This window comes from Brachionichthys hirsutus, chromosome 14 (assembly GCF_040956055.1).
Source record: "Brachionichthys hirsutus isolate HB-005 chromosome 14, CSIRO-AGI_Bhir_v1, whole genome shotgun sequence".
Lineage (NCBI taxonomy): Eukaryota > Metazoa > Chordata > Actinopteri > Lophiiformes > Brachionichthyidae > Brachionichthys > Brachionichthys hirsutus.
In genome coordinates this window covers 6,147,818-6,163,379 of record NC_090910.1, presented here as the reverse complement: position 1 = coordinate 6,163,379, position 15,562 = coordinate 6,147,818, and the positions used below count along the sequence as shown (strand labels likewise).

The 15,562-nt window shown below is 42.4% G+C and overlaps 1 protein-coding gene across 1 annotated transcript in view; it reads right to left on the bottom strand.

The window, feature by feature from the left end:
- ctnnd2a (catenin (cadherin-associated protein), delta 2a) overlaps window positions 1–15,562 on the bottom strand; it is a 147,328-nt gene that overhangs the window by 29,920 nt on the left and 101,846 nt on the right. Inside the window, exons 14-16 of the mRNA XM_068748223.1 lie at window positions 14,735–14,948; window positions 7,121–7,307; window positions 997–1,114 (exon numbers count right to left, since the gene is read on the bottom strand). Coding sequence (XP_068604324.1) covers window positions 997–1,114; window positions 7,121–7,307; window positions 14,735–14,948 — 519 coding nt within the window. The remainder of the gene's footprint in view (window positions 1–996; window positions 1,115–7,120; window positions 7,308–14,734; window positions 14,949–15,562) is intronic.

Below are 15,562 nucleotides of genomic sequence, written 5' to 3'. Positions count from 1 at the left end.
CTTAATGTGACCATAAAGTAAAAAACGAAACTGTCACATTATATATTTTTTATGATCTGGAGTTTGAAAAGCAAGGAGGAGAGAGTTGAGACTGAGACTTTCACTTTCTTGTTTTAGGTGAGTGATGTTAAATAAGTCAAATAATCTGCGTAATTTATTGGCAAAGTGGAGCTACAAGCTTTCCTAATGCTTTTTGGGATGCATTTTCTCCCCGAAAACAAATCTCCCAATTGAACAAGCTGATTATTAATATGCGATAAGGATGTGATCTGGGTAAAGGCGGACGGGAGAAAGAGGAGCAGCTAAAGAATGAAAATGTGGCAACGGCACTGTATGTTGCAGTTTCAAGCTGTCACCACTCGCTGGTTGTCCTGCCGACTGTAGCGTTACTGTGGCGACAGCACTTCTCTGGGGACTGCAGTCAGACGGTGAAGAGGGCGGGCGGTTAAACAGTGATTAAAGACAGCCATTTAGAGAGTCTGGGAGACGGGGAGACCTTGAGTAGCCAGCCATCCACGACCGCACACTGTCTCATAAACACACAACATGAACATGTCCTCATGCAGAACAACACAAAGTGAACATAAACCCGCTCAACGCTGGCAACTGGCAGAGCTTAATTGGCATCAAGAAGTGTAGCTACACTTTGAATTTAAATAAAACATGACCCCCCCCCCCCCCTTCTCATTGAAAAGGAAAATCGCAATTATTCTTCCTTGTGGTTTCCAAAGGGGCTTCAAACAGTGTTGTTTTGTGTTTCTTAATTTCTCACCTCCTGTGCAATGAGAAGATTTCCACAGCGTGACTGTGTCTACCACCGAGCCAGAGACTAGTTGGAAGCTAGTACTTAAAAATGCACATTTAATGAATGGCAATCATGCCTAAAATGATTTCAGCACAAAGCACAATGGAGGAACACATTTTTTTTTAATTATTTATGCAGTCCAAGTCACGCTCACTGCACAAACCCAAGATAAGCTATTCAGTCCCTCGCACCTTGCTGTCGATCTCGCTGCTGCCCAGAGAGGTCTGAATGACGTAGAGCAGCGCGTCTGTCAGGCCGTCACATTCCCTCATCCTCCGTCTCGCCTCTTCACCCGCAGAGCTTACATTCCTGCAACACACAAAACACACATGGGAACGCCGGGACGTACAACATGCGCCTTGGGAAAAAAGAAGATTGTGAATTGTAAAAAAGACAGAGACTTGTTGATGGGAGACGATAAGAAAGAGAGGCAGATGAAAGAAGAAAAAGGTGGTAATAAGAGGACAGAGAGAGAGAGAGAGAGAGAGAGATGGGGAACCTGGCAGCTCCTCCTAAACTAAACAATTGAAAACGGAACATTACAATTCTGGATACATCTCAATCTGTGCCCCAAAGATTTACTTCAATCTATTCTAAAGCTCTTGACCCGAGTCCAAAGCAAAAAAAAACAAAAACAAAAAAGGAGGGGAGGAATCTGCTTCTGACAGCTTTGCTGATATGTCATTTATCATTTACAGCTTGGCCAATATGATGCACAGCGATAATGATTTAGATTTAGATAGGTGGGCGGTGTTTGTTGCATTTGTTTGGGTTTCGACGTGGAGCTCTCGGTGATACAGACACTCAGGATCAGACGCTGACTCATCTGCCTGTGCTCAGAAAATAAATATAAAACTAATGGCATGAGATAGATTGAATAGTCTTATTTAAAAATACCTCAAGTTTACACATTCTAAGGCTGGAACTTAGAGAAATGAGATAAACTCGACACGAACACAAATTAGAGATCCAGTGGTTAAAACTTTCAGTACTATCATCCTGTGTAGGGTTAGGGGGGCTTGTGGGGGGGAGTCAATCCCAGCTGACTTTGGACAGTAAGCAGGGTTCCCTCTGGACAAGTCAGCAGTTCATTGCATGGCCACAAGCAACGATCCTAGCTGAACCATTTGCACCTACGATCAATTAAGAATCACCAATTCACCTCTACTGCATGTTTTTTTTTTTGGTAGCAGCAGGAAGCTGGAAAACCAGGAGAGGGAGAGACAGAGAGAGAGAGAGCCCACCCAGAGATGGGGAGAACATGCAAACTCAAATACAGGTTCCAGGTCAAGACATAAATGTACGGCCACATTAAAAATCTCTTTATTCCAACCATTCAGCGCATTTCCCCAGAAGAGTCTCAATTTGCCAAATCTTTTCATCTCATTCCCAGTCGTATAGACGGTGATGTCCTCTAATATTCTTCCATCACATCATATATGCTGTGTCGCTGTGCTGATAGGTGGTGTGTTAACGCATTGCTCCGTGAAGGCAGGCAGACTAAATTGAACGATGGTGTGAGGGGATTTTTTGAAGTTATTTGCATCCTCTGGTGACCAGCTGCAGTTTTTTGGCGAGGGAGCACCAAACCGCTGCCGATTGGTTCTTTTATAATTATGGGCGGTCTCATTATTAACATCTGTGCAGCTTACTTTGTTTGAGTCGAGTCTTGAAAAGGAACTGGGGCGTAAGACGAGGCAACGTCAGTTGTTGCCTTCAGCTGGAATTGAACTGTGTGACTATAGAGCTGCAGCTTTCATGTCGATACCTCTGATCTGCTGGCTGCTTTATTTGAGAACTGTACTTCAACAGACCACGTTTATGCTGCCTTACTGATAAAGGGATATAGGCGCAGACAGCTGTTCAAAACACAATGCATGGAATCAAAATAATCAACAAAACAATTATTGAAATTGGGTAACATGAGTTTAAAGACCTTTTTCCTGCGGAGGCCAAATGTTAAAATAGCTGTAATTAAGGCGTGAACAAGAAGGACGACAATGGGACGCTAAGAATGAATAAGTTCATCCATCACGCTGGCATAATAAAGAGATCGCAGCTGTTTCAGCAGTCTATTAGAAGAGGTCAGTCATTTATTGTACTGATGAGAAAGAGAGAAAAGAGGGACAAGGAGGAAGACGCAAGAACTCAATTAAAACTTTACGCTCACAGCTCTCTGCCTCCGAGAGAAGGTCAAGTCATTTTCACCCGCTTTGAATGTTAATGGGCAACAATGGAAAACCTCTTTAAGCAGACTCCATTCTCTGTTGAGTCGATAAAAATGCGAGAAAAAGTGAAAATGCTTCGCCTTGGCTAATGTTTAAACGCCAAAGACAAGAGGTGTGCGTCTGCAGAAGACGAATTTCATATTTACTGCTTTAACACTCAGTCTTGAATGTTATGATTTCTACTGAGATTCACGCGAAGTTATTTATCTGATGCTTCACTGTGGTTGAAGGTAACAGAGACTGAGCTTCTGCACTGATGCTCACTCAATAAAAATGAAGGCTTGCATGCAAATCTTCATTTGATCTAATGTATAGACGTGAACGTTCCGACCGCTCTCTAAGTCGGCAGCTTTTCATTGAATTTTAATGTCCTAGTTTTGCACAACCAGATGATTACAAGCAGAGATGGCAATTCACTTACTACATAATCTGGACACCACTGTAAAATACACTTAATATTATAAGATATATACACTTTTATAGATGTCTGGCTTTTCCAGAACAACCAGCATGTCGTTTTTCATATTGGAAAAATACCAACATGGTATCCGTGAAAGATGTGTAATAATCCAGTCGGGTGGAGAGCGTCTGTTTTTTGCTGGATCACAAGGGAATCTCTTACATTTGTAAAAATGATTTACTGACATACCATCCAAATTCATTTTAAACCCCTAAACATGAATAAGTCATATCTAGAGGTTTACTGGTGGCTTAATATCTTTGTCTGTTTGGACGAACGTCATTGGAAAAGCCTCCTGCATCATGAACTGTGCGTGTGTGTGTGTGTGTGTGTGTGTGTGTGTGTGTGTGTGTGTGTGCATGCAGGTAAGACTGTGAGAATGTGTCTGTATTTCTGCGCTTGCCCTCTGCCTGTGAACATGAGCTTGTTATTCCAGTGGTTCTTCAATGAAGCATGAATTATTGTTTCTTTTTTGCACACACACCTTTACGTTCATGCTGATTCCTGACTTACAATGTGGCCCGGGCGTGCAGAAAATAGCTCGCCACCTTCTTTCTGGGTGTTTTGCGTCCTCGGGTATTCGCACATCATGCTGTGTCAGTTTAGTTGTCTGAGTGCTCACTCTGAAACAGGGGATTTCACGGAGCCTGGCAACACAAGCTGTGCTTATATGGTTAAAACTAATATTTCATAAGGTTGCATTCCACAGCAACAAAATACTAAAAGAGGTCACACACACACACCTCTGTGGGTGTTTTAAATGACTTCGCTTTGTGTATTTCAAGTGTGTTTGTGTCTGTCACTAAATGCCCTAAAATTTAAGTGCTAATCTCGACTGTTTAACGAGTCCATTACAGGCTTACACTTCATTCTATCTGATGTCACCTCTCATTAATTCAGGCTAAGTCATTAGCCTGCATCGTTAAATAATTACCTAATGAGCAAAAAGACACAGAACCGTCGGTGTAAACGACTAACGTCTGAAATATTCACTGTGTAGCAGTCCTAGCAGTAGTAAAACTTTGATGTTCAGTCATTTCGGTCTTATGGAAACCAGATAAACAAACATTTGACGTATTCTTGTGGGGAACTTTGAGGTGAAATAGATCAAACCTTTTTGCCATACTACAGTTTTCAGTTCCCCAAATGGTGCAGAAGCTGTGTTATGGAAGAACTTTGCATGCAGTAAAGCTTGGGCTGGTGACCAAGCTTTGACTATGACTGTCCTCTTACAACAGCTACTGTCTAAGAAATACAATTGACACTCATATATATATATATATATATATAAAAAAAAGTTTATTAAATGGAATAAAACTACGAGTGGTGGCTTTATCTAAATATCAGGGGACTTTATCCAACAGATTGAGATTTTAAAAATCAGCACTTTTCAAGGCAAATTGCTTGGGTTCTATGACTCAGCTGTTTGAGATGAGTCATTTAAAAAAATCCAGAAATTAAAAAATGCTCCATAAACCTTATGCATATTGCTGCAATAGCAATCACACAGTTAAGAGCGGCTGTGGCTCAAGATAAAGAAAGATTGTCTACTTATCAGGAGTTCAATACTTTGATTGTTGATTGTATGTTCAGCAGTGTAACTGAGATTTGTTCATGGAAAGCAAAGTTGAAAATAGGATAATTGTCGCCTTTCTAGAATCTTTCTAGAAGATTTTACAAAATATAGTTACAAAATGCTTCACAATGGTAGCAAAAAAATAAAAAAAATAATAAACAAAGGAGTAAAAACCTTTATATATATATATATAAAAAACAACTCGAAATGTAAATCTCAAATGAAATCAGGAAGGGCAGTTTGATACATTTCTGTATTAAGAAAAGATCTAAAAGAGACCTGACTCAGTCGACCTGATTTCCTCAGGGCAAATCAATAGAAGAGAAAAAGAGAGAAGACCTCAACCTGAAGACGTCAAAATTTGTGCCAGTGTGTACGGAGAAAAAAATTCAGACATCCGGCTGGTAGAGAAGCCACCAAGAGTCTTAAAGTAATGATTGATGCATTAGTACATTAATATCATGGCTGTCACAGCTGGTAAGTGGTGGCTGTGTGTGTGTGTGTGTGTGTGCGTGTGTGAGGAGGACACAGGCAGCAAAGGGTCGTCGCCAGAAGGCACAAAAGCGCAAAAAAAACAAACAATTAACAACAATTATATGGAAACAAAACCATACCAGACCATAAAGATTTTCTTTTGGACATCCCATAACTCATCCCACAACTGTGGCTGTCTGAGAGGAAATAAATGGAGAGTGCTTACAAGAGTGTGATCCTGATGAGCACACACACGCACACAAACACACACACAATGTGAAGACAGTGGGCCATTCTGCCGTGGCTGTAAACCAACAACCTCCAGGGAGACAAACAGCCCCTGAATTGTGAGATGGAAACACCTCCACATGGAGACCTTGCATCTGGTGTGTGTGTGCGTGCGTGCATAATCATTATTGGAGTAAACTGGGGTTTTTAATGCCCGCCACCCGATGAGGCAACATTTGGGTCCATCAGCATAATTCGCTGTTTTGTCCATTATCAAAGCACACAATCACACACAAGTGAAACACCAAACACCCCCACCGGTACACTACTTCATGGGTTCAGTCCTACAATCACTTTATTCTGTACTACAGGCTTCCATTGCAGATCCTGTTCTGGACACTAGCATTCTGCATGAAAGCAACACTAATTAGAATTTATTCAAAACTATTATTTATGCTACACTATTTCCAACTGCATCCACACAATTCACCAGCAAACTGTGATTCAAATTAATATTACAGATCGGCGTATTTGGCAGTAGAGCCTCTGGAATGGAACAAATTAGTTAGCGAGGACAGAGGAATGGCGCTATATGCTGCCACTAATAGTTTACACGCTGAAATGAAGAACGCTTGATTCAGATGAAATTGCCGGGGTTGGATCGGTGTCTTCTCTCTGACTGGCAGAAGAAGAACGTTTTACTCATCGGCCAGAAGATAACGAAGTCTGGCCGAAACATATTTACACCCAGAAGCAAACAAACAAACAAACAAGACAATGCTCATGATTAAACATTATAGGTTTTAGTTTTGTTTTGGATGCACTATTTTCCAAGATGGCATTCACATTTCATGTGATCTCAAATGGAACAACGACCGGAGCAGCTGGAGCCTTTGCCTTGATATGTTGAGCCCGCACACATCGTATTCTAACACCTTACACTTAAAGTGACATGAATACATATTAAGAAAAATAAATAAATGTTTGTAGCATCTTCAAACTGGCTTTGAAATGATTTCAGAGGCGTTTCACAGCTTGGGATCACCATTCAAAACATCTGAAGAGGAGCTCTGCAAAGGCAGCGCTGTGGTTTAATCCAAGGCCTGCTGCTGGACGATTAAGTGTCGCACTCAAAGAGGACAAGTGGACAATTTGTTTTATTTTGAAACTCCCAGCCATCTGAGATGAACAAATTTTGCTCATGGACAGCACTACATCAAAAGTCATTCTGACAACACCCCCCCCCCCCCCCCCCCGCCCACACACACACACACACACACACACACGGTCATGTACTGTAATATCCATATACAATCTACATTGAGTGTACGTGTGTGTACTGCTTTTACCTGAGGCAGCCAGTAGCATTGCGGAGCACCTGGGAGGTATGGAGGTGGAGCTTCCGGTCATCATGTTGATTGGGCGAGGAGTCCCAGTTCGAGTGAGGTATGATGACGCTATTGGTCAAAACGGCCAGGGCGTCCTGGATTATCGGCATCTTCAGGGCATCACATGATGACAGGTTCCACAGCACGCCTGCACAAAGAGAAAACACAAACAGAAAGCACTATGTAATGAGCGAATTAATGTCAAGCGTGAAATAATGATGAAATAATTCTTCATTATATATATGGATGAAGTTGCTAAAAGAGGGGTTTCAACTCTTTTCACAGAGCCCCCCTGAAATATAGAACCAGACACTTTCTGGAAAGGTTTCCTTTGCAAAATATGTCGAAACAATCAATAGAATAGAATAGAAATCCTTTATTGTCATGGCATAGTGGCTACACAATGAGATTAGGAGCGCTGCTCCGTCTGGTGTCTAAAAACAACATAAAATTCAAGTAATAACAGGACATTCAGTAATGGGATGTAACAACATAAGTTTAAAGTGATGAAACAGCGCATGCAGCAAACTTGATGATGGCTTTGAAGACATGGGTCGGCGCGCAGTCGTATAGGTGTACAGAGAATACGGACTCAGTACACATCCCTGTGGGGAGCTGGTGTTGAGTGTGACGGTGGGGGAGAGGTGGGAGCCGGGTCTGACCCTTTGTGTGCGGTCAGACAGGAAGTCCTTAATCCAGGTGCAAATGGAGGTGGAGAGTCCAAGGTGGGAGAGTTTGACAGTTAAGAACTCAAGACTCACTCTTCTAAGAATAGGAACCAATTCAGATTTGCTGCAAAAACCCATGAATGTACCATTTTAAATGTCATGGTTGCCATTATAACGGCTGTTTCAGGATTACTTACCAGAATGCAAACAAATGAGTGCTTGATGGGTTTGTGTTCTTTGTTTGAAGTCAGTTCGGACAATGAGCTAAATACAGCATCAAAAATTCTAGTTCCAGTGTGGTTCATGTTTGTTTGTTTTTTTTGGTCTAATAACTCTCAATATCACACCTGCGTTCTTGCATTATTATCTAAACGCATCCCTCCTTTCCACTTAGCTTACGCACCTCTTCCTTCTCCAGTCTCAATCGTCACAAATGAAGTATGGAGGCACTTCAAGACTGGCAACGTGAGGACAAAAATCAATCTTCATTTGCTTTTAATCACCCTTGACTCATCAGTCCAACTTGCATTTGTGATATCTGTGGAAATTAATGTGTTTCCATTAGTTTGTTGGACCAGGCAGAATGCCAGCTTCCCCACCGGTGCATCGTTTATCAAACGCTGCCCAATAAAGAACAGATACACTCACTCGCAACTACACTTCAAACATACTCAGACATGAAGCCACTGTTCCAAGCAGTATTTTCAAATCTGCCATTTATCAGAGGAATCTGCAAGTTTGCATGCAATTGCATAGGAAAACAATTGTTTTGCTGATAATGCCCTTCTAAGGACCAGACAGCACACTGAACACGCACAGACTCGTGCTACTGTAATACTTAATCACGTAGTATATGGGTATACACACAGACACACAATTCACCACACTCTAAATGTGTTAACTAGTCCGTGCTGCTTGAGCCACTCCATCCACAGCACAAGAGATAGAAAAGGATGAAAAACACAAAGATGAAATATCAATGAGAGAACGACAGGAGCTGAGTGATGCGCCGCGAGACAGGAACAGATTGAAACAACAGCGGAGACATGCAACACATTTTAATGTGACAAACTATGATAATAAAAAATGTTAGAGGTCAGCACTTCCCGCATGGTTGGTGTCAGGCACCAGATGTCACGGGTCCCAGCAGACAGATGCCATTTACACAGCGATGCCACAGATAAAATATGACCACTACATAAAACACTTTGCTGTGAGTGCAATCAGCCGTGTTCGTAGAAACTGTCAGGCGGCTCAAGGATGTCCTGTTCATTCCGCAATGCAATGTCACAATCCAATTTGTACTCCTGTGCCATCGGATTTAAATATAAATGCCTCCTCACAGCAAGAAGGTACCGGGTTTTAATCTCATCCGTGCGGCGTTTGTATGTTCTCCCTATGTCCGCGTGGGTTCCCTCCGGGTTCTCCGGTTTCCTCCCACCACCAAAAACATGCAACTGATGACTTTAAATTGTCCGTAGTGTGTGAGTGTGTGCCCCGCGATGCACTGGCAACACATCCGGGGTGCGTCCAGCCTCCCAAGCTGGGATAGGCTCCAGCAACTCTCGTGATCCGCAAAGCGGAAAAGCGGAAGAAAATGGATGGATGATGGATGATGGATGGATGAAACATAAGCGATGGGAGGTGAACAATAGAAATGACAGATGATGTGTGTCTGACACAGCAGCAACAGTTCAGTTGAGCAAGACAATGAATTCCTAAAAGCCGGGAGAAGAATGAGGTTCCTAAACTCTGACCCTTTCAGAGACGGCTAAAAACACATTTGAAACAAAAATTCCTGTGTTAATCAAATGTGAGAGTCAAAAGAGAAAAGAAAATCGAGATAAAAGATTATTTAAGCTTCACTTCACTTCATCATTAGCAACGTGCAGGGGAGGCAGTCTGCACGCCTTACAGCATACTGTACTGCTGTCACTCATAGTGACAGTCAGCAAGTGACAAGTCTAAGGGATGGGAGGAGAATCAAGCCCCCAAAAAAAGGAAAGGGGAAGAAGAATAACGTGCAAGAATAGCACATCAAAGCGGGAGGAAAAAAGATTAAAAAAAAAGATAGGCAATGAAAGCTATTGAGAGACAAGAAAAAGACAAAACAAAGCAATGAAGGAACAAAACATTTTGTATCTGATTAAAGTTGTAATTCTCAAATAACATTAATTACAAATCTAAATATGAAAACCAAACAAGTAACAATGTTTTTGTTACTTGTTTTCTCACAATGTTGTTGCAAAGAATCACACTCAGGTTATGTTCACACGACAAGGCTGAAGTGACAACTTTATAGGTAAGTAATTTCTTCATGTTCTTCAACAATATTACACCCATTGCTTCTGCTTCCACTTCATTATAGGAAGAAAACTGTGCGTGTTTCCTTTCTTTTTGTCTTTATCGCATTCTCTCCCTCCTCTGACCGAATCCCCGAAGACACTTGACAAACAGTTTTTCTCGGAGTTGGATGGTTTGGGGAAATGGGGAGATGATTGCATGAATTCATGAATAAATGAGAGTGTGACTTGTAAGGGGAGAGTTAAGAGAGTGTGCATTTACAGTATATTTTACAGCCGCTACGGGGTCAGAAACTGGTGATGGGTACAACAAAATATATCACAAACTGCGTAGCTAATATGTTTGCTAAAACTTGTGCTGGGAAAAATCAGACCCTATTGGATAATGTTATGGGTGTGGCTGCCTTGACCCTGGGGGGTGGGGGGGGGGGGTCATACAACTTCTCTCGGTTGGTTGAAAGTTGTCCGCCTCTCGGTGAATCCCTGAACCGTGGATAACTTATCGCTGCCTGTGAGGATACAACAGAGATACTGCTGCAGGACGTGAACCATTTCATTGCAACATAGCATCAGCTAAGAGCTAAGTCATCCTGGCGAAAGCATTCTGTGTTTCTCAGAGGAATTGACCATAATGACTGTGATGGAGTTCTGTCCTCAAGAGCTCTTGAAAGACGTTCAGGAGCTCCGGCTTCAATTAGACTTTGATTTGGAAATAACTGTAGCCCATTGAACGTTTGAACATCTGCAAAACGTATGTCTTGAAGGAGTGAAATCTGCTTGTTTCAGCCTTGGAACACAGAGACCCTGCAGCGAGATAGTTTAGATGGATAATAGAAGGCTTTTCTGTTCAACACATTTCCAGCCCGTCTCATTGTCTGAAACAGATTAATTAATCCCAGAGAACGGAGACGTGCTTTGATGAAGGCAGCAATGAGGAGGCTGCTTCGTTCACTAGTGCTTCCGCTTCAACTCCAGCAGCTGACGATTCTGTCTATTGATGTAATTTGACCATGCGTCACCGCTCGCCACTCTTTGCTACATACCTTGACACTCATTTGGATGCTTCACATTGTGTATACTACTGTTTATTACGTGTTTTTTCCCTTGTGGCTGCTGCTAATAGCTCCAGTCTCCTCTGCCGAGGATCACTTCAGTCAGTTATTCCATCTGCCCACGCTGTCCAATCCTGCTGCCATCAGCCTCGGCCAGCCTGTCTCCCGTTCCCTCATCCACCTGCCTGCCACCTGCTTTCATCAGCCTAACTTAATTATAATAAACTCACCTCTATCACCAGGTTATTATCGTTGTTATCTGTTCTTGAATCCAGTTCAAAACTCACCCTTCTGTGTTGCACCAAAACGGTTGCGTTTTTACAACCGATGATTATGCTCTCCTGAAGAAAGCAAGCTCGGCATTCTTAAAAGTGGCATACAAATCATGCATTATTGTATAACGTGTGGACATAAGATGGAAACATATTTACAACCACTCAATTGAGGCTATAATAAAAGTTAAATAGCGGTTATCAGGTGCCTTTAGAATCTTTTTTAATCTGATATTTGTATTGTTGCTCGAGCTGAACATGTAAACATCAAGAATGATATATTCTGCATGCACAGCAGCAGCTGCCGAGTTCACGTGGATAAGATGAAAATAAAGCAATTACAAATGAATGAATGAATGAATGAATGAGTGAATGAAAAAGTCTCAGCCAAATGGTCACGTTGATTAAAACTGTGTCAATAACCAATGCAGCATAAAAAGGATATCCAATATATTGAACGAATTCTCTCTTTTGGCAAACACAAAAAAAAAACGATTGAAAACACATGCCTGTATAATTACTCAGTAATTTAAATAACAGTTTCAAGTCGTGAATTAAAGCTCCAGCAGGGTATACTGTGAGGCAAATAAAGATAGACTTCAAAATATGGTTGTAGTGGCACGAAAGCAATTGAAATGTAGCGTCATATGCCGAGTACCCGAGGAAACCGACAGCGTAGAGTCATGCATGACACTGATTCACTGAACCAGCAGCAGCGAGAGCCAGACAGAGACGGGCACAGGCAGGGAAAGGAACGCTGTGTCTGTCCGAGATGACTGTTTGCAAAAGTCAGAGCATGTGGTGCATTGAATTAATTTGTCAATCTGCTTATAGACCACACATAATTATACACACACACACACTGCATCTGCAGTGTGATCATAAGCTCTCTGCAGCACTGTAAGCATGCTCTTCACAATGTCCCTATAAGCAAAGTCGGGTCATGTGTAAGGCTGAGCATTAGCACAAAATGCTGTTTCTGTGGGAATTTAATTGGTGCACATTCATGGTTCTATATTTGGAATACAAACAACACTTGTTTGATAGAGCAGCAGGGATCTGCACGCAGAGGACGGGGGAAATGATTTAGTAGAATAGTGCCCATTGTTGGGTTTAGTAATCTAATCATTCCTCCCTCCTTTCTTATTGTTTTTCCTTAATGCGTTCTTCTCCCTTCCCTGTGTTTAGTCATCCCTCCTCCCCGCCTTTTTAATCTGTTCTTGTAATCAGCATTCTTTCATTTGTTGTTCATTTTTTCCTCTCTCCCATGCTAACTTTCTTCCAATTGAGTTTCACAATATTCAATAGCCAGCTCCAGGAAAAGAAGTCTCACCTCGCTTCCATCGGTTTTCACGGATCCTGCTCAACATCTCCTCCTTCTCCATTCACTAGGGCATCATTGTCATTTCCTTTTTGAGCTGTGGAGTGCTATTAGCAGGTCTGAAATATTTACTTCTTTGCTTTCCTTCTGAACTGTTATCTGTGTGCAAGGGTTCTATAAAGGAAGACAGAATGCTTCCACTGGGGACTGACTGACCTATGGGGATGTGTCTAGAGTAAATGTTTGGTGTGCATGCGTGTGTGTGTGTGTGTGTGCTTGCCACTTGTGGTGGAGCGACAGTGTCTGAGGTGAACTTGAACACGAGAGGTGGGCCTTGCTCGGACGTTATCACAGTATTTGGTGTGCACATGGGCTGCGTGTGGTTTTGTGCAATTGTGAGTGTGTCTGAGTGAAATTAAACTTTATCTTTGGGAATGCCAATAGTGTGTCTTTCTTATCGCACAACCAACCCGGTGTAACAAAGACAGCTTTTGTCTGAGCAAACAGAGAGAATACAGGTGATAAAATAAAAACTGTAGATGCACAAAGCTCGGCTCAAATGCGATGCTAGACATTGAGCCACACGGGAAGCCCGGCATCCATATGGGTGATGGGGAGATAAGAAAATATGTGAGCAGGACAAGGAGCGATATGAGAACATTGGTGAAGGAGGGAAGAAAGGCAGAAGAAAGGATCGGCTCACTGGAACACCTGCTGGGCTGCTAGCATTCATGATTCCACCAATCACAGGTCAGAGTTCCCCCCACCGCCTGTCAGTGCTTTGCTAAGATAAGCGCACACCAGAGTTCATTAGTAATACAAATTTTGACTTTTTATTTACTGAACCATGTGACTTACGTGCCCAAATGCAATTCACACACCTGGGCAGCGATTCACAGAAGTTCATCATTATTACCGGCCCTAAGGCTGAGAACCAGTGTCATGCTGGAAAATAACTATGGCTGCAGTTTAGATTAAACTCACGCTTGAGGTGGTGTGTGTGTGTGTGTGTGTGTGTGTGTGTGTGTGTGTTTGTGTGTGTATCAGCACCCATGTGTTTGCGTAAAGCGGAGAGGGATGGAGTGCATGTGTTCATGCAGCACTAAAGGGCCTCCAGAATAATATAAAGTTCTTGTGGGAGGCATTTTGCAAACTATTTCAGGAGAAATATAGATCAAATTATAACAGCTCATGTAATGTCTAAGGTACTTAGGTGGGCGTTGAAATTTTAAGCCATACATATTTTTGTCTGTCTGCATATCCATAATATGCACCCCGGCATCTGTGTGTATTCAGATGTGCACTTCTGACTCTGTGTGTGTGGGGGTGTTTGCACTGTGTCTCCAGTGCGCTGGCTAACTTCTACTGCTCATGGCCGCAAGGTGAAAACAAAGACTGTCCACACAATGAGTGCTTCGCTTCGCTACTTGACTTCAAGGTTTCTGTGGATACATTTTTGTGATCGGATACTTGTCACCATGCGGCAATCTCTCACGCACACAAACTGCATTTCAAACTATATATGGACGCTTTTCTAAACAAAATTATTTCAGTGAACGTAAAGTGAATTAATTTAGGAGATGCCGATGTTTCGACTGTCAAATCTATGTAATTCAAAAGAGTCACAGCAGTAATTGGTTGTCTAAATTCACGATATACAAAGTATAAGTGCAAAGAGAACGCAAGAAATAGGGTTTCTTTTCCAAGCTCTGACTGAAACTTTCTAGCAATCTTCCACAGAATTGACTAGTTTTTGCAGAGGAGTGTATCAAATTACTCAGATGTGTAGTTGTGAACATTACATCTACACATCCACCCCCACGCACGCATGCATGCACGCGACACACACACACACACACACTCATTATAACCTCTCCTGAGGCCAGAGAAGCAGGGTCATGCTGAAAAATAACTACAGCTACCGGGAGGTGAGCTGTGGGTTCGTCACAGATCATGTACCTGTGACCAGCTCTCTGACTTCCACATCCGCAGTCTTCCGAAGCAAGCGGACCAGGGCAGGAATACCCCCACAATTCTTCAGGGCCACCTTGTTCTCATCATTGGCTTTGCCATACACCAGATTCCTCAGGGCTCCGCAGGCGCTGCGGTGAACCTCGCTCATCCTGTGGTCCAGGAGGTCGACCAGAAGCTGGATGCCCCCCTGCCTGCGGATCTGAGGATCACAGAAACCATATCCGTTAAAGAAAATTCACTTCCAGTTGGTCAGATAATTACTTTCCTCAAATTAAAATTATTTACATCTTAATTAGTATAACACAATTGCAATATTAGTCTTCCTCTGTTAACTACCACAACCAGGACAGACAATTATTCATACCTTCCCAAAACAAAAAAGGAGGTCCCCACAATGGCAAAGACACCCCTCCCAAAAAAAACCTCTAATGAAGGAACTCTGTGGTGCATTGGCACGAGCTACCATAAAACAGATGGGCATTGTTATTCTGGAGAGCTGAGAGAATGGATTGATGAAAAGAGAAGTTAAAAAGCATCTGCATGAAGGCAGAGAGAAGCAGCGTCTACGGCAGATGACCTCTGCACTCCAGAGTTGTTTTCTTCCATCTTTGGACACGGCTATCAGCAGCATCACCAGCATATTGTCAAAGATGGGAGATACTTTCAACATGTATGGCTTGATTTTCTCCAAAAAAGGAAATAACAGAGGCAATTACAGCTTAAGGGGCATGGCAAAGACGTTCGTACAATTGTTAACAATTCCTCTCACTGTTGCATCTGTTGAGAAGCTTTTGGAGCCTGCAGCTTATAGAT